The 20,102-nt window shown below is 35.6% G+C and overlaps 3 protein-coding genes across 4 annotated transcripts; all 3 read left to right on the top strand.

Moving 5' to 3' along the window:
• Positions 1–1,286: 1,286 nt before the first annotated feature.
• Positions 1,287–11,610, top strand: LOC108219728 (pentatricopeptide repeat-containing protein At3g09060). Of its 2 annotated transcripts, XR_001806607.2 has the most exons (6): positions 1,287–3,520; positions 3,664–3,789; positions 8,459–9,498; positions 10,064–10,807; positions 10,893–11,010; positions 11,114–11,610. XR_001806607.2 is itself a non-coding variant. In XM_017393232.2 (1 exon), exon 1 carries the CDS (start codon positions 1,423–1,425, stop codon positions 3,496–3,498), a length of 2,076 nt encoding a protein of 691 aa, XP_017248721.1. In that variant the 5' UTR covers positions 1,287–1,422; the 3' UTR covers positions 3,499–3,648. The 2 variants fall into 2 exon arrangements, 1 of the variants encoding a protein (XP_017248721.1); XM_017393232.2 differs by lacking the exons at positions 3,664–3,789; positions 8,459–9,498; positions 10,064–10,807; positions 10,893–11,010; positions 11,114–11,610 and having other exon boundaries at positions 1,287–3,648.
• Positions 9,237–11,458, top strand: LOC108221720 (uncharacterized). Its single transcript, XM_064094028.1, has 4 exons — positions 9,237–9,498; positions 9,749–9,871; positions 10,064–10,803; positions 11,114–11,458. The coding sequence occupies exons 1-4, from the start codon at positions 9,237–9,239 to the stop codon at positions 11,456–11,458; spliced, it is 1,470 nt and encodes a 489-aa protein (XP_063950098.1).
• A 3,752-nt stretch (positions 11,611–15,362) lies between the features above and the next one.
• LOC108221033 (laccase-4) lies at positions 15,363–17,815 on the top strand. Its single transcript, XM_017394932.2, has 5 exons — positions 15,363–15,529; positions 15,679–15,830; positions 15,926–16,170; positions 16,251–17,306; positions 17,396–17,815. Exons 1-5 carry the CDS (start codon positions 15,443–15,445, stop codon positions 17,524–17,526), a joined length of 1,671 nt encoding a protein of 556 aa, XP_017250421.1. The 5' UTR covers positions 15,363–15,442; the 3' UTR covers positions 17,527–17,815.
• Positions 17,816–20,102: the final 2,287 nt, after the last annotated feature.

Here is a 20,102-nt window from a genome sequence, read left to right as displayed (position 1 = left end):
ACAAAAAATGTATGTGAAACAGTTGAACGGTTACAAAAAATGTTTGACTAAAATAAACAAACAAACAATCTAATTTATTAGCTATACATGTGGAGCATGTTGAGTCCGTCACATAAGTAATTTCATAATGTTATTCATTTGAATTAAAGAACTAACACTATGTCGAAACTGAAACCGATATTTTAACAAACGATTACTTAGACACTGAAGTATTATTACAGTTCGAATTTTTACTACATGTATTTATTGTGCAAAAAAAAATATAAGTTATGCAGTACTTAAATATTTAATAACATAAATAGTGATGTAGAATAATAAGAATTATGACTACATGTAATGAATAGTTAATTAAATAATTTTTTATTTAACATTCTGAGTCAACGTTGTGGCAAAAAAAAAATCTGACTCGACGTGATATCTCAAAATATATTCGTTTCAAAGTTCTTATGTAAGTGATTTTTCACTACATTTACTATGTATAATAAATGCAAAACGTGTTTATTTTATAAGACTGCGCGTCGATTCATACAATAGATATAAAATTTAATTTGATGCAAGTTCACACGTCGCGCTGTTCAATAAATGTAAATTTATGATTCTTGCAAGTTTGCCCAATAATAAATATAATATTTGAGGTCGATATTTAAAAATGTTGTATGTTGAAAGAAAAAATGCCGATAAGAGTTGTTTTGATTTCGCATTTGTTAGTTATATAATAACATAGTAAACACTTATATTGATCTTTAGAAGATTTACCACTAAAATTATTTTAGTTGGTCCAAGAGTCTACGATAGACTCCAGAATGGATCTAGGGAGAGGTAGGTGGACCATCCAAGATGGTCTATGACAATCTACGATAAGTTTTAGAATGGGTCTAGAAAAAGGTAGGCGAGGCCTCCAATTTAGATCCAGGGGGAGCTAGATGGACTTTCAGTATGGACTTAGGGACGAGGCTTTTTGAGACGAGTCCAAAAACAAAGGTGTGTTACTTAAAATCATGTAGACAAAACGTTGTAGTTCCAGAATGGGCCTAAGGAGAGGCAGATGGGCCACATTTCTATTTTTGTTGGTCAAATTGACTAACCTATGATCAGAGATTATAAGTCACTTTTCATTATTTTAAAAAATTGAAAATTACATTTTAAAGTAGATTAAAAGCTATTTCCAATTACATAATTTTTAAAATTTTCTAATTAATAAAATATTAATAAATCTCAGTAAAATTTTGATTAATTTGACCACAAAACTAAAAGCAAAAACTTCGACAGGCCAGACTAGAGCAGCATTTGTTTTATGTTTGGCGGGGGCTGTAAGATTTTGTGGGGGCAACCTATATAAACCCACATGTCACTCATTTTTTACATTCTTTCTTTTAAAAAATGTCAGAAGAATGACAAGAGCTCCTGCTCTCACTCACTCCCATGGCCAACTTACCCAAAAAGCTCACCCCCAAGCTCTTTCTCACTCTCCTCAAATCAGAAAAAGACACAACCGCAGCTCTCTCTCTCTTCCATTCCGCAACTTCTCACCCAAATTACACTCACACACCCACCATCTACCAACACATTCTCCGGCGCCTTGCAGACCCGAAGCTCATCCCTCAGATTAGCGGAATCATCGAAACTATTAAAACCCAACAATGCCAGTGCTCTGAAGACGTTGCCTTGACGGTGCTCAAGGCGTATGCGAAGAATTCTTTGGTTGGCAATGCTCTGAATGTGTTTGATAAAATGTCCGAGATTTTCGGGTGCGAGCCGGGGGTGAGGTCGTGTAATTGTGTGCTGAATGGGTTTGTTGTGACGGGGGAGTGGCGGAAAGCGGAGATGTTTTTCAGGTCTTTTGAGGTTATGGGTGTGAAGGCTAATGTGGAGAGTTTTAATATTTTGATTAAGATGTTGTGTAATAAGGGGGTGTTTGAGAAGGCGATGGAGATGGTGGAGTGGATGTGGAGGGAGGGGGTGAGGCCGAATGTGGTTAGTTATGGGACAGTGATTAATGGGCTTGCGAAGAGTGGGAATTTGAGGGATGCGGTTAAGCTGTTTGATGAAATGTTTGAGAGAGAAGTTGTGCCGGATGTAATGTGTTATAATGTTTTGATTGATGGTTTTTTTAAGAATGGGGATTTTTTGGGGGTGAATGGGGTGTGGGAGAGGTTGATTAAAGGGGCGGATGTTTATCCGAATGTTGTAACGTATAATCTTATGATAAGTGGTTTGTGTAAGTGCGGGAAGTTTGATAAGGGTATGGAGATATGGAACAGGATGAAGGCGAATGAACGGGAGGTTGATTTGTTTACAGTTAGTAGTTTGATACATGGGTTGTGTCAGTCGGGGAGTGTGGATGCGGCGTCTAGAATTTATAAGGAAATGATTGAGAGGGGTGTTTGTCCTGATGCTGTAGTATGCAATACTTTACTTGATGGTTATTGTAGAACAGGAAAATTGAAAGAAGGCTATGAGTTGTGGCATTATATGGGTACAGCGTGTTTACGGAATATAGTAAGTTTCAACATTTTTGTGAAAGGGTTGTTTGAGAATGCAAAGGTGGGCGAGGCGATGCAGCTATGGCAAGACTGGCGTGATAATAATTGCTTTTCTGCTGACTCGACAACTTACGGGATTCTGATACACGGGTTTTGTAAGAATGGATACCTTAACAGGGCTTTGATGGTTCTGAAAGATGCAGAGGACAGTGGAGATGATCTTGATGTATATTCATACTCTTCAATGATCAATGGGTTATGCAATGAGGGCAGGCTAAATGAAGCAATGACTATGTTTGACCACATGACTCTTCATAACTGTAAACCAAATGTTAATGTATGCAATACACTGATTAAAGGTTTCATTCAAACATCCAAAATTAAGGATGCAGTTCGTTTTTTTGGTGAAATGGTCACTAAAGACTGCATTCCTAATCTGGTTACATACAACACACTGATCAACGGATTATGCAGATTAGAACAATTTGATGAAGCCTACCACCTTGTGAAGGAAATGCTGGATAAAGGATGGAAGCCAGATATGGTCACATATAGTTTATTGATGAATGGTCTGTTTCAAGGCAAAAAAATAGACATGGCTCTTCCGCTGTGGCAGGAAGCTGTTAATAAGGGTATAAAGCCTGATGTAACTATGCACAACATCGTAATTCACGGCCTCTGTTCTTCTGGCAAAGTTAAAGATGCTTTGCAACTATTTTTAACTATGACCCGATGGACTTGTGCCCCAAATCTTGTAACCCACAACACCCTAATGGATGGTTTCTCCAAATCTGGAGACTCTGAGAATGCATTAGTGGTTTGGGCCCGCATTTTAAGAAGTGGGCTCCAGCCAGATATAGTCTCCTGCAACATTATGCTTAAGGGGCTATGTTCATGTTGTAGAATACCAGATGCGGTTTGTTTCTTGGAATATGCCGTGGGTAAAGGAATACGCCCGACCATTGTTACATGGAATATACTTGTGAGATCAGTTATTGGTGGTGTTCCTATATAATGCTGACATCTAATTTCATAAAGTGAGTTTCTCTTTCTTGTGGTTGTAAGCACAGGGATTAATATTTAAGCTTTTATATGTATTAAATATATATGAAGGGAAACTAATGTTTGTACTACTGTATATTGGCCTAAAACCTTTTCTTCCTTCCATACATCTTTTTAGGTAAATATTACGTATTACCCATGTATGAGGATGGGATGCGGAACTCTGTATTTTGAGGCATTTCCAAATCTCTCACTCCTTGGAACTATGTCTTACAAAAAATTCGTTACAAGTCCAAATATCAAGGTATCTATTTATTAGAAATGTTTAAAAGAGCATTATGTGGTTCATCGTGCATTACGTGATATTAACTCTCACTTTGATTTGCACATTTCTTTTTGTTTGTTTATGCACAAGTAGATAAAATTGTTATACATGTCCATATTGCTTCTAAACTTGCATTTTCGTTTTTGTTAGTTTTCTTGTTAATTTGGTGTGTTATTTACATTTAATTCATAAAGAATTGGTGTTCGAAACCTACTTTGAAAAAGAGATTATTGTTGCTATACAAGAGGCAATCTTTGGAAAGCTTAGTACTTATTTTTTTAAATGGAAGTTATAGTTCTACAAGCAAGAAAAAGATGAAGTAAGGCTTGACTAAGTCGCTAAAATTGCGGAACAACTATAAAAGCACATGGTAGGTTGAAGAACTTCTATTGCGCGAGTCGAATTAGCTCTGATAATCTTTGATTTTTTACTCTCGTACCAATGTCAACCGCACATGTCATGGGTGTGAGTATAGGATTTGAGCAAATTTTTGTACATAAACCAAACACTACACCTTAAAGCAAATCTAGTTCAAGATTTACAAGGCTTCACAACGAATTATATTAGGGAGTGATGTCCATCGATGACTATTTTCATGTTAATCTTTGATTTATGTTATAAATTTGACATATATAATTTTGGACATGTTTTATTGATTGAAGATGCTATTTCTAATTAATGAACTATATGTATAATTTCATGTTAAGATTATGTGTAATTTTTTATGATGGAGGACTATTTGTAAACCAATGGATATATGAACTAAAACAACGAAAAAGATAATACCTAAGACCCCCAACGGCAAAAGGGAGATAAAATATGGATCGCAACCCATAAACAAAACTAATTCAATTTTTAAAAAAATATCTCAATATTCAAGTCTAATGATAATAACACGGTCACATGACTTATAGGGAATAAAAACTTTAAAAATATGACTAAGGCTTGATAACAATCGGGCTTGTTAAATAACCTACTACATAATAAATTCCTAGCCCACATGGCCACATATAAAATACATAGATAAATTCCTTTCACTCTCTACAGTAAATACATATAAATTAACTAATAAAATAGCATATAAAAACATTCTTCACTTCCGTTCCCCATCTTTTTCTACTTAGAAAAAACTCGATCATGAGTTTTGTTGAACTATAAAAGTCAAGAAGTATGCAAGAAGGCCCAAAAATAAAGAACTTTTTTAAAGAACGATTGAGGCGAAAATACTCTTAAATGGTTGAAGTGCAAATTACTTTGAAAACCGGCTAGCAAGCGAACGAGGTACAATCTAGTATTCTAGATGTGATCAGCCTTAATAATAACACCAACCACTTTACATTCCTCAACAATTTGAAAGGAATCAAGTTGTAGCTTGGTTTCTTCTATGTGATCCTCACTGACGACCTCTGTATCCTCAACATCCTCAACTTGTTTGACCTCCTTGTTTGTTACTTTCGATTTTGTGTCTTGAGTCGGGTTGATGTCCATTGCAATTTAATCCCATTCGCTTTATCAATTTCTCACAATATAATCTAATATTCAAACTAAGAAATCACATTCATCCTCAAAACAACAGATGTTATTTTTCACTCTCAATTCGACGTTTGATGTAAACTGACGTGGCTTAAACAAGGATTAAGAGGGTTTGTTGTTCATAGATTCTGAAGTTTGAGGGCCTGAAATGTGAAAATTCAAAAGTCATAAGGGTTAAACTGTTAAATTCTAGGTGTACCGGGCTGATATGAAATATTCACAAATTTTGAGGGTCAGTTATGTATGTTCTGGAATCTTAATTCTTAAGGGACTGGATTGGATATTTTTGAAAAGTTCAGGGACTGGTTTATAATTTCCTGAAACTCCAGGGACTGCTTTGGAATTTTTTATAAACTTCAAGGCATCTACCTGCAGTTTTACTAAGGGGTCGTTTGCTTAGGTGGTATCAGGAATTAGGTATGGGTATGAAATCAACCAAACCCATTTGGTTGGACATTTTTTATTCTCATACCCATATCTAAAACCCTGTGTTCCGAGTTTTTGAAATTGAAGGCGAGAGGTGGGTATGAGATGGTGGTATGGATATCATTGTTAATGTTGTTTTTTTATTATTAGAAAAAATATTAATAATAACAAAAAAAATTATATGTACAAATAAATGTTATTCATAAAAATGAAAATATTTATAATTTTTTATTTAATAAAATAAAAGAATTTAATCGATAACATAATAATATTTAAAACTAAACAAATCCATTCCAACACTCAACCAAACACATGATATCAGAAATGATACCTGAACCCCATACTACCCTAACCTGATTCCTAATTCCAACCCCATACCGCTCCATGAACGAAACGACCCCTAAATATGTAAAGAATAGGATTTGGGTTGCCACCTTTTTTTTGCGCATGAGGTTTTCTATTTTTCCCTTGTTTCGTCTTTCTTCTCTATTTTTGAATGCTTTGTCAATGTTGACTCTTGAATACTCTAATGGGAACCATATCGGCGGGATAGATCGATGAACAATAATTTTCAGGTTGTGAATTTTGTTTCCAACAGTGAACTATTAACATTTTTTAAAAAATACAAAATTCAAGATCTCCGAGCAACTTAAAAATTGATTGAAAAACATTAGCTCTTGATACCATTTGATACCACACGGGTTGCAAAATTTGTGATGAATACAAATAATACAAAATATGAAACTTGGATGAACTAACTGCAGAAAAACCCAATACCCCATGGGTGAAGTTATGAATCATAAAGTGACTTAGTTCAATATTACAAAAGTATCTCAATAATCAAGTTTAATTATGGTGTGGGTTTAAATGACTTATAGGGAATACAAACCCTAAAACATATCCTAATGGACTAAATCTCGATAATAATTGAGCTTATTAAATAATCTCTAACATAGTAATAAACTTCTAGCCCAGGGTGGAACCAAGAATATACTATTGGGGACCAAAGTGATAGATGTAAAAAACATGTCGATCTATTTGAGTGGAGCCCCCCTTTTTTGAATAAATAAAATGTTTTGATGATCTCATCAGAGTACAAACGGGGATTCCATAATCTCCTTTTCATATACCTCACCAAATAATCTTTGAGAAGTTCATCTTCTATTCGACTTCGAAGACATGTTTTCACAATTTTTATAGTTGAAAAAACTCGGTAGACAAGTTGTAATAATATGTCCACTAATGAACACATCCCGACTTTCTCGGTGGTGACTGATCCTTGATTTTAATCCACGAGAGTAGACATATTCTTCAAATATGACATCTAGCCCATAATGTTGTAGTTCAAAATCACAAAGATAACTTAATACATAATAAATTCAATAAGTCTTGAGAACCATGATATATATGTCCTATTTAGAAGGACGGGGGGAGGGGGGGGGGGATTGTATTATACGAGAAAACGTATTTTGAAATAAGTTCAATTAGTCTCTAACACTAGAATATATATGTCATATTGGAAGATGGGGCGATGAATTATACGGAAAGACATGTTTTGAAATAAGTTCAATAAAAATCTAACACTTGACTTGGTTCATGATCTCTAGGTTTGAGCCTTGAAACTTCATTGAAATAGTCAAATTATGTTTCTTCCCTACTCTCTCTATGCCTCGGTTTGTTTTATCTAATTAGAATTTAGGGCTAGCGCGTGTCTAATAGTGGTTTGAGTGTATTCGATTTTAGCGTATATTGTATATATTATTAATACTATTTTTTCCAAGGAGCAAAATCCTGAAAATTTCATAAAACAAGGAACATAAAAACAATTGCTAGTAAGCAGGGTCAACCCTACATTCCTTCCGGCCATGGTTAGCGCCTTAGCGGTAAAGATTTCTACGCGGTATTGATGTTTTATTGTCACCATTTGCTTTTGTTTTCCTTGTTTGCGAGGAGATTTAAGCATATCATATTCTTGACCTCGGGACAATGAATTGTAATTGGTGTGCTAGACAAAGAATTTAATAGCATAACGACAATCATCTTTAAGAAACAACACTTGCACCCCATTTCACTCACCACGCATATTACCAGTGCCATCGTATTCACCTTTTATGTTTTGGACACCAAGATTATGATGAGAAAAAATAGCACAAATTTTGTTCTTTACTCTTAAGCAGTGTTTTGAAAAGCGCATTAAGCGGCCGCTTAAGCGGAAGCGGGACAAAAACACACTGATTAGTGCTAAATTGGGGTATTAAGCGTTTTACTGGATTAAGCGGGGTTTGACCCGATTAAGCGGGCTTTGACCGATTAAGCGGCCGCGTTAAAACCATTGAAAAACACAAGCGCGGCTAAATTCCCAAATTAGTAAAAACATTACAGAAGTGTGAGAAGACCAGAGGAGCACAGATTCTTTGCTAGGGTTTCCAAATCAATTCTTCAGGTTTGTAATCTCCATCTACTATCAAATCAAAAAATTTAATCTCAATGATTCATGTCTACCTTTCGATTATATGGTATCTGTTGTTAACTTGTTAATTGTTATATACTTATATTGTAAGCATATGTATGTATACTTGTTGTATACTTGATTACTTGTATAGCAGTATAGACTATTTAAGAATTAAGATTTAAGATGCTTGAATATGTCACTGAGAATCTTTGAATATGAATATGCCGATATATGTAGAATGGAAACAGGAGGTTCTTCAGCTGCTTCGAATTCAGAAACAGTGGGTTCATTAGAGGCTCAGGCTGTTAAGAGAAAATCTGATGATGTTGGATGGGATTATGGTGAATTAACACTACCGAATAATTATGATAAAATCAAATGCAAGCTGTGTGACAAAGCATTTAGTGGAGGAATTTATCGTTTGAAGCAACATATAGCTGGTCTTAGAGGTAATGTGAAGCCATGTCCAAAGTCTACTCCGTTGGATAAAACTAAATGCTTACAAGCTTTGGAGGGATCAAAAAAGATAAGACAAGATAAGAAAGAACGTATTGAGGAAGTTAGGGAAGAGGTTGAAATCAGTAGAGACAATGATGATGTTGTTGAGATCGACAATGCAGGTTCTAAACCCGTGCGACCACTTGGACCTATGGATCAGTTTGCACGCGCAATATATCCTGATGCATCAATGAGGAAGACAAGACAACAAAATATTAATGATGCACTTTTTAAGAATAGAACCAATGAAGTACATACTTACTTGGCTAAGTGGGTGTATGGTGCTGGGATTCCTTTCAATGCAATTATCAATGATGACTTTCAACGATTTTGTGAAGCGGTTGGACAATTTGGCCCTGGATATATGCCACCAAGCCAACACCAATTGCGGGAGCCACTACTGAAGAAAGAAGTAGAGAGGACTAAGCAGTCTTTAAAAGAGCAGGAGGATGAATGGAAAAAATCAGGATGTTCGATAATGACCGATGCTTAGTCTGATCGGAAAAGAAGAAGCATTATGAATTTGTGTGTAAACTGTAAACTAGGCACAAGCTTTCTGTCTTCTATTGAATGCTCAAATGAGGCTCATACCGCCAAGTTCATATTTGAGTACGTGGATAAATATATTCAAGAAGTTGGATCAAACAATGTTATCCAGGTGGTGACGGATAATGCCTCAAATAACATGGCTGCAGCGAAGCTATTGAGAGAAAAAAGACCACATATATTCTGGACTTCATGTGCTACACATACACTGAATCTTATGCTTGAGGCCATAGGTAACTCTACTGTTTTTTTATTTACTTTTCTGCTGTTATTTTAATTGAGTTCTCTGCTGTTTTATGTGCTATTCAGATCTATTTTTGTCCTGTTTTCTGCATATTTTTGTTGCTGTTTTTGTTCAGTTTTCTGCAGAGTTTTATCCAATATTCTGTGCTGTTTTAGTATATTTTCTACAGGTTTTTGTTCACTAGTTTTGTGTCCTGTTTCTGCATTAGTTTGCTTCTGTTTTTGTTCAATAATCTGCAGAATTTCCAGCTTTTTGTGCTCTGCTTTGGTCCATTTTATGTGCTGCTTTAGTCCATTTTCTGTACAGTTTTTGTGCCCTGTTTTCTGCACTGGTTTGCTGCTGTTTAAGTCCATTTCCTGCAGGTTGTTTATCCAGTTTTTTAGCAGGTTTATTAAGGCAGTTTTTGTTCAAAAATCTGCAGATTTGCCTTGTCTCTGCAGAATTGTTTTTGAGCAGAATTTCTGCAGAATATTTCAGCCATGATACTGCAGAATTTTATGCAGAATTGTGGCATATTTGAGCTGAAGTTCATTGTTTATTGTTTCTTATTTCAGGAAAAACTCCAAAATTCAAGTTTGTGATTGACAAAGCAAAGGCTCTGACCATTTTTATCTATGCGCACCATAAGACCTTGGCCTTGATGAGAAAGTATACTAATAAAAGAGATATTGTGAGGCCGGGAGTTACACGATTTGCAAGTTCTTTTCTTACCATGCAAAGTATATTGGAGAAAAAAGAAAAGCTGAAATTTATGTTTCTCTCGGAGGAATGGGGTCAGTGCAAATTCTCAACTAGTGCTAAAGGTGTGGCTTCTTATGCGACAATTGTTAATCAATCCTTTTGGACTAATCTTGCAATGTGTTTTGAGTTGTTCAAACCTTTAGTAAAGGTTCTAAGACTTGTTGACGGAGATTGGCGTCCATCTATGGGTTTTGTATATGGTGAACTCAAAGATGCCAAGAAAGAAATTATTAAACTTTGTAAAGATACAAAAGAGATATACGAGCCCATTATCCAAATCATAGACTCGAGGGCTAAGGACCGACTTGATAGTCCTTTACACTTAGCCGGCTACTTGTTAAATCCTTATTACTACTATCGAGATGACGAGGCACAAAAAGATCCGGCATGTATGACAGCTATTTTAACATGTGTTGAAGCATTCTTCCCGGATAATTTTCATGTCCAGCACCTGGTTTCTAATATTGAGTTGCTGAAATATAAAGGAATGGAGGGAATGTTTGGAAAAAAATTAGCAAAAATGGGTAGAATGACCAATAATGATACTTTTGATGTTGGTAAGTAAATATTTATGTGTTTCTAAATTTCTGAATATCTATCTTATCTGATCTTTCACTAATGCTTTCATTTCTCCTATTTTAGTTGGATGGTGGTCAAATTACGGCGCTAAAACTCCAAATTGCAAATGATGGTCATGAAGATACTTTCTTTAACTTCAAGTTCTTCGGGATGTGAAAGAAATTGGAGTACATTTGAGGGAGTAAGTTGGTTAAATGATTTGGTGGAACTAATTTATTATATTAGTATCTTATAATTATAACTTGCAAGGATTAATTTATTTCACTCTTGTATAAATTTTACAGATTCATACCAAAAAGAGGAATAGATTAGATGCGGCAAGAATGAGCCATCTAGTATATGTGCAATTTAATTCAAAACTTTTCAACAAGAAAAAGAAAATGAAAGAAAAATATGATGTATTGATAGCTAATGATGCTAGCATGGCTCAAGGATGGATAGTTGAAGGGGGTGATGATGAAGAAGAGCTTTCCCAAGATTCTAACATCACAAGTGAGGAAATTGGTACTGAAGTAACTAGAAGGAATGTTCGAGAACTTGATGAAGAAGATTTCGAATTAGAAGATGAAACTAATGACAATGAAAATCTCACATTTGATTTTGAGGATTATGATCAACAGGGATGGTGAAAGATTGTTGTGTCTTCTGATTGTAATTATAACTTGAACATATGTGATATGTGTTTTGTGAAGTACATTTGACTTTGTGAACAAAGATATTATGGCTTGTAGGTTTTATTATAACATGGGAATATATTTGGTTATGAAAAATTAATATTATATATTTATTTATCTATTTATTTATAATCCGATTAGTGACCCGCTTTAAAAACCGCTTAAGCGCCCGCTTAAGTGCTTAAGCGCTAGAAGGTCATTCCACCGCCTAGCTCCGACTTGCGCTTTTCGTAATACTGCTTTTAAGTTAAAGAAGTCATATCTTTAAACATGGACAAAATCCAAGAAACGCTCTTTAACAAAGCCGTTCTCGTCAACAAAACAAAGTATAATTGTCATTTGCTTACTTTTAGAAATAACTCTAGATTCATCTACAATCAAACAACATTTTGCATTACTAATTTCCTCACGAGTTCCAGTTTGCACTTTCCAGGCAAAAACATGTAAAAGTTTTTTTTTTGATCTTTAGTAAAGTGTTTTTTGCATTTCTGGGATTTGTCAAAATAACTTCTTTTGTTGAGTATTGTAAGAAGTCAAAAGTTTCAACATCTCAAGAAAATTGTCATTTTCTAGTAAGTATTGTAAGAACTCTTCTACTAAGTATTGTAAGGGGCCAAAAGTCACGTCATCTCAAGAAAATTCCGCTAGTGTCTTCTAAAGTTCTAATGTACAAGCTTGGAATGTCAACCACTTAATAGCATCTATTGATGTTTTAAGATGCAGTCGATTTCATTTGATTTCTCCACCACTTTCTTCCTCAACCATCTTCTTTAGGTAGCATGGTTGATTTTTAAGATTATAGAAGCATGTGGCCGCAAAATTATGAGATGAATCAGAATTCTCTCCATTCCCAACATGACATAAAAAAGAATAATTTTTTCTATTACTTGCTTTCCTCCATTGTTAAAGCCTTTCCTAATGTTTTCTTGGCTAAAAGAAAACAACAAAAAAAACATGCCTCATCTTTTGTTGAGTAGTAGTCTAACCAAGGAAATTTTTGGCAATCAACGGGGATGATGTTTTGGACCCGAGAAGGAATGAACTTGCACATGTTGATATATTAACCAAGATCAATGTACGCAATTCCAATTTGTTTACGTAAATTAGGATTACGTATTAAAGAATTGAAATCAATACTTTCGTCAACAGTGTGGCTTTGAAGGTTTAGGAGGTTGCTCAGTGTTGTTTCGTCGAAAAATAAAGAGTCTTTGCTTCTTCATGGGTAGAAAATATGAGTGATTTCTGTTTGAGTTATAAGCAATTTGCACCCCTTTGATTTATTCCCCTACATTAATACTGGCGGATGTGTAATTTATGAAAGAGGGATACAAAGTTGTACTTTATTAACATCTTATTAGCATCGAGTTTCTGTGGATGTGATCCTATCACGAACATGGAAGTTGGCATTAATTATTATTTCTGTAGACATGTCTCAATTTTGCTTTGGAATGCTTTGTTGCTCTACTCATTAGTTAAATGTCAGTTATTGTTATATTCTACTCGTGCTCCAAAATATGCAAAACACTCAAAAACTTATGTTGCATCTGCTATTTTTGGGGATTTTTTTATTACTGCAGGACAAGAATATAGAGCACCCTTTGTGAGTTCCACTTGCTGTTTTGAAAAGTTTAGCATGCAAGTCACAGGATTGGTAAGCGATATGATCGTACTGAAACTATATTGTTGCCTTTATTGCACTTCATCCAGTTTCCTCTCGGGTCTTTTGTCTGGCACTCATCTTACTGATTTATCTTATGTTTTGCAGATACCTTCTTCCTCTGGTTTCTTGAAGGGCATCCCCTCTCATTTCTCATACTCAATTTGATTGTTCGATTATCAGATTCGAAAATTCTCCTATACTTGATATCCCAATGCTGTGGTCCCATCCTGCACACTTTGGTGGATATGACTTGACGATGGTTACTCCTTAAGTGGGATACACAGTGTCATAGGGCCAATCGTATTAATCGGAGATTGGAGGAATCAAGTACTGCAAGGGGTTGAATGAAGAAATAAAGTATTGCAAGGGGTTTTATTCGGCATTTCTCACCCTTGCAGTTGCAGGTGGACAAGATTGTAGTCTGTAGAGCACTGACACACTGGCATGGAGACGGGGAGATGATTGATGTCCTGTAAGCAGATGAAATGTTTTGGGCTTCTTATCTGTTGTACATTAATCCTTTACAGACATCAGTTTAAAATGTTCTTATAAAAAGTTGAAAGTTCGTAAAATCTAATAATTCTTCTCCGGCTATTTTAAATTTGAACGCAGAGAAAGTGAGGTCTGAAAAGAGGCCAAGAAACTTCTCCTTGATATAATAATTGAAAGTCCGACTACCAAGAATGGGTATGAAATTGAAGGTATAGCAGGGAAGGGTCTTGTTAGCGCACTTGACACGATTTGAGCTAGACTGCTTGGTCCAGATGTCCAGTCATCCTTAAAATCTTACTTCATGTATACCCTCACGTATAAGATAACCCCGGATCTAATATTTGAGATCACATACTTATATGCCGGAGGTCGTGTTTGACATGATAACAAAATAATAGAGTTTATATTGAGTTACAGCATGGGATAATTAGCATATATATATTTTTTCCGATATCTGAGTGTCTGAATTCTGGAAATACAACCCTGTACAATGAGGACTAAAACTCTGTAGAATTAGAATTAATGAATCAGGAATCTTGTGCACTAGATAGGACTGAGGTAAAACGACCAATATTATTTTTGTTTTGGGCAAGTATTACCAAGTTGGTGAGTGATTAGAAGATAAAACAATAGAGGGCATGGTGTTAGGGTCAAATCACCGTTATCAGAACAACAACTTGATAGTGATTAAGTGATGATCTAAATGAATTTACATAGAAAAGGAGAGATGCTGATAAGTTGTTAGAGGTGCATATTTAGTTATACCCACCGTTTGGTTTAATACTGTACAGACCTTAACTTTGCTTTCAAACAAGGTGTTTTGTGTTTCCGGTCTGGCTTGCATGGAGCGGCCTTCCAGTTTTACACAGTAAAACCGTAGAAATTGGTTGAATGCCGAATGTAAATCCCTAACATTAACACACTCATTTCTCCGCTGAGTTCTGAACTTGCAACATCTGGTACCCTGACGCAGTCATTTTAGCAGTGTCGAACTCTCGAACCCGGAGCTATAGACCCCTGGACTAGACTAGAATATATTAGCACTCTATGAGAACTGAGTGTGTTTGCGTGGGCTTTTATGTCCGGGTTTTAAAAGTCATTTTCGATTTTAAGCTGATAATTATTTATTTATGTAATAAGTTAGGATTAAATTTTGAAATAAATCTGAAACTGACCTAGTCAGAAGTTGGTAGGATGTACTTTTTTTTTTCAGCTTATTTATTTTTATGATTTTGTAATAAAAATCAATTTTAAAACCATGATAAATAAGCTATCAAATTTATCTTTATTATCATTTTTTTAATAACTTAGAAGTCATCTATAATATCAAATAAGCCAAACAAAATATTTAAACTGAACGCTTGTAATAAGTCGCTGCAAGTTATAAGTTATAATTCTAATTCTGGGGCAGCGGGCTCCTAGTCATATTTACTCTAGTTGCTTCAATTCCCGCTCCTTAATACTCTAGGCAATATAAAGCAAAATCAAGCGGGAATTAAGCAGATATAAATTCGCTTAGAAGAATTATGTTAATTGTTATAGTATTTTGTGTGACATGTAAGATATTAGCAGGAAGACTAATTTCCCCTTGAATATCTTGCTTTTTTGTTAAGAATGAATTAATTCACCTAACTGCTGAAACTGACATTGCAGCAATGGCTTGAGTTATCTGCATGTATATAAGGTTGAGCTGATCAGTCATTCTTCACAGCAACAAGCTACATTAACCCTTCATTAATCTCACAGAGATCAAACACATTCATTCAAATAAGTCACAGAAGAGAAAGATGGTGTCTTGGGCCCGAGTTTTGATCCTTGTCGCGTGCTTCCTTCCCCTGTTGGTGGAATCCAGAGTTCGCCATTACAAGTTCGATGTAAGTACATTTTTAACAGAATAAACATCTAGGCTGGCAATTACAAATTCGATGCAAGTACAATAATGCATTTTTTAAGCTATAAACAACCGCGCACACACACTAATTTAAATTTCTGATCCCTTTTGGTGGGTGTATTATATTTAAAGGTGTCGATGAGGAAAACCACCCGCTTGTGTTCAAGCAAGCCAATTGTGCTGGTTAACAATCGCTTCCCAGGCCCTACTCTTTATGCCAGAGAAGGCGACACAGTCCTCATCAACGTCGTTAATCATGTCAAATACAATGTTTCCATACATTGGTAAGGTTTTACAGTTATTATAATTCTTATTATTAACGGTTGCAGAGCTGCATTTCATATATAAACTTATTTGTTTTCATTTTAATGAATTGCAGGCATGGCATTAGACAATTGAGGACAGGGTGGGCAGATGGACCTGCATACATCACACAATGCCCTATTCAGCCAGGACAAAATTATGTTTACAATTTTACTATTACAGGCCAACGGGGTACACTTTTCTGGCATGCACATATTTTATGGCTACGAGCAACGGTTCATGGTGCCATTGTAATCCACCCTAAGCTTGGCGTCCCTTATCCATTTCCGAAACCTCACAGAGAAATTGTTGTGGTTCTAGGTAAAACTAAATGTTCAAAAGCTTAATGTGTTTGGCTTGAGAGATTAATATTTCATTATCGAGTTTACTTGTTTTTGTAGGTGAATGGTGGAAATCAGACACTGAAAATGTGATCAATCAAGCGCTAAAATCAGGTTTAGCACCGAATGTCTCGGATGCTCATACAATTAATGGCCTGCCAGGATCAGTCTCGGGTTGTGCAACGCAGAATGCATTCCAATTGAGTGTTGATAGTGGAAAGTCTTACATGCTGCGGATCGTTAATGCTGCACTTAATGAAGAACTTTTCTTTAAGATTGCTGGACACAAGCTGACTGTGGTTGAAGTGGATGCTACATATGTAAAGCCATTCAAAACGGATACAATCCTGATTGCCCCAGGCCAGACCACCAATGTTATAGTTGATGCAGATCAAAACTCTGGCAAATACCTTGTCGCCGTTTCTCCATTTATGGATTCTCCAATAGCTGTTGACAATGTGACAGCAACAGCAACTTTGCATTATTCTGGAATACTTGCAAATGCTCCAACTACTTTCACAAAGCCACCCCCACAAAACGCCACCCCAATTGCTGAAAACTTCTTACAGTCACTTCGAAGCTTAAATTCAAAAAGATTTCCGGCAAAAGTACCATTGACAGTTGATCACTCCCTTTTTTTCACAGTTGGATTAGGTATAAATCCTTGTCCTAGTTGTAGAGCTGGTAATGGAAGCCGAGTCGTGGCTAGTATAAACAATGTGACCTTTGTCATGCCTACTACGGCTCTTCTTCAAGCACATTACTTCAAAACCAGTGGCGTTTTTACAACTGATTTTCCAGCAAATCCACCTTCTGTTTACAATTATACAGGCACTCCACCAGCCAATTTAGGAACCACAACTGGTACAAAAGTCTACAGGCTACCTTACAATGCCACAGTTCAGATTGTTCTCCAAGATACCAGTATTATATCACCAGAGAATCATCCTATTCATCTTCATGGATTCAATTTCTTCGTAGTTGGCAGAGGACTAGGGAACTATAATCCGAAGAAAGATGCAAAGAATTTTAACCTTGTTGATCCTGTTGAAAGGAACACAGTTGGTGTACCATCTGGTGGATGGACAGCCATTAGATTTCGTGCAGATAATCCAGGTACTTAAGCGATGTTTAAGATTATGACATTTACGGAATATAAACACTTCAAAATGAGGAACTAATGAGATAATGTTCCATATTTGCAGGAGTTTGGTTCATGCATTGTCACTTGGAAGTACACACTACATGGGGACTAAAAATGGCGTTCTTGGTGGAAAATGGAAAGGGTCCAAACGAGTCAATTTTACCACCTCCTAAAGATCTTCCGCAATGCTGATACAACTCAACATCCACATATACATATAGAAAGGCAGATCATGAATTTAAAGATGTGAAGATGAAACACAACATAACTATATAAGACACGAAAGAGATGCAATCAAGAAAAAAAATGGTGAGGTGAGATCAACCTACTTTGGAGCAAACTAGAACTTGATCAAACATTTTTGCCATTGAGAGTGTATATGTTAGTAAAAGTTCATACTTCATTCATTTTGCAATTTACTCCATTGAGAATTTTTGATAAATCATAAATGAGCTTATAAAAAGCAAGTGATTCAGTTCTATTTCCATTTGTGTGGCATTTTTATCTTGTCTGTTCTTTCCTTGCTCAATGAGAAAGGCCATAGCAAGTAGACACTTGATCATCGCGAGAAGCACTTCGATAGATAGTTGTGAGTCTGGCATCTTTCATTCAGGCAGCCTGCCTTACAATGGGAAAGATATGGAAGTCTTCTCCTACACCTAGAGTGATGTAGACTATTGGTAGATGAGTAGCATTATTGTCATTTGGTGGCAATTTAATGCATTACTACTTGCACAAGTGGCCCACATGACCTCATTCACTTAACCATATGCATTTTTATGGAAACAAGGTAGGGAAAGGAATCTTTCCACTTGTGGAAAGTGTTCCTTTATTTTAATCTACCCTTCCATTTCCAACATATACCATTGAAACCAGAGTTGGAGACACCAAGAAGCATTTCCTTTATCAATACTACAACATGAACTATTTGTGCTATTATTTTATCTTTCCAAAGCTCACACTGTTTGTGCATCACCAATTATATAGATAGACTGTACAACATATTCTTGCAGCCTCTTTAAGTCTGGAATTTGGCTCGAACCGAGACATGAGTGTGAGAGTATATAAATTTCTGTAATTGATTATTTTCGGATATATATTATGAGTTCCTGGCACATAACACGATCGACTGTTTCCATGAACCCCATCGCTGCCATGAGTATAAGGGGTGTTGGTCCTCACTGCCACAATTTTCAAGAAAATTACCTCAAATACCAGTGCTAAAGCCTAGAGAAGATGACCTCCACCTACCATTTTACAATCCAAAACGCTAACGCTACACTATCTAGCGTTTTGAAACCCAAAACGCTATTTCATTTAGCGTTTTGCTCCTAAAACACCAGACCGTGTTGCGTTTTGTAGGATCTTTCAGGCCTAAACGCAACACGATTAGCGTTTTATTCCAAATTTCAGCTGGATTATCAGACATTAATAAATAGTATTTTGGCCATTTCTCTCAACTATGTTATTTTGGACATAATTTGTGGGTTTTGTGGCATCTGAGACTTTTCTCGAGTATAAACATACCATGTCTGTGCACGTATCTCGCCATCTCGTGCCCTTAAAACATCTTATCCTCATAATCGTAATCCCAAAAGATTTACCACATTCAATAAAACTCTAATGCAGTTGTGGTGCAGACAAATAGTCAATCCATGTAGATTAATATGTGATTCCAGCAACAAGTCTCTGGGTTTTGTTTGATTTGTCATCTCAATATCCCTCAGTAAGCCCACCAGAGTAATTTTATAAACTAAAATAATCAAACAAAATCACAGAAAATTAAAAATGTTGTAAGCTTACTTAAAGTAACAATAAAGAAGTACAAGTAGGAGAGGGAACAATTCTATATTTTAAAATCTGTTGTCTCCTTCATACAAAAGGCCATAGATATCAGCACTGGTAACTTAAAATAAAGTTTTAGGTGCAGCCAACTAGTATTAAACTACAAACAATGATTTTCATTTTTTCAACATCTGAAAGCTATGTCTTTCAGTCTTATAAGTTACAATAATCTAAAAACAACAAACTGAAAAGACTATTTGCCAAGAAACAAGATTTAATATAGCAACTTGCAGTTGAAAAAATAATGCATTTATTCTCAATGAGTACCAATTCGTACATTAAACCATAACATAATATCTTTAAGGAAGTAAAATATTGTAGTGGCATTCTGTACCTAATCCAAAGCTCTTTAACTTAGTGTTATGATAATTAAGTATTAGACATATCTTAAGTCTTAAATTCTCATGCTTAGCAGAGTTTAAGGATAATCTTCTTAGGAAGAAAACTAATCAGGTAATCACGCAAACCCTTTGGTTCTTTCCTCGAAATTAGAACTGATATTCTTCATGCCAGACTCAAGCCCTACTATGTTTTGAAGAAACAAAAAATTAAAATTTATAAGCTTTATAAACTTGAAATTTAAAGAACACCCTTTTGGACATTCAGCCATTAAGTGAAATAAAGGGAGGTATGGGCATTAAAATGCAAACAATTATTGGAATGTACAGTCAAAACATAAGGAATATGTGAGAAGAAAACTAAAAAAGCATAGGAGACTTTCTAGAATGTGCAAAAGCAACTAATCCTAGTTTTGAGATTACTAGGATTAAAATTTTATGATCATAAAAACATATCGGCAACTGTAATTGCATTAGGATTTGGCGAGCGTCTCTAAAAATAGAGGAGATATTTGCGTACATCTTACATTCTCCGTAGCCAGCGCTAAAAGCGCAACATAAATACTAGGTTTGGTTATGTAATAA

Source organism: Daucus carota, chromosome 5, assembly GCF_001625215.2.
Source record: "Daucus carota subsp. sativus chromosome 5, DH1 v3.0, whole genome shotgun sequence".
NCBI lineage: Eukaryota > Viridiplantae > Streptophyta > Magnoliopsida > Apiales > Apiaceae > Daucus > Daucus carota.
Note: the sequence above shows the minus strand (reverse complement) of the source record. Positions and strands in the feature narration are given on the sequence as shown.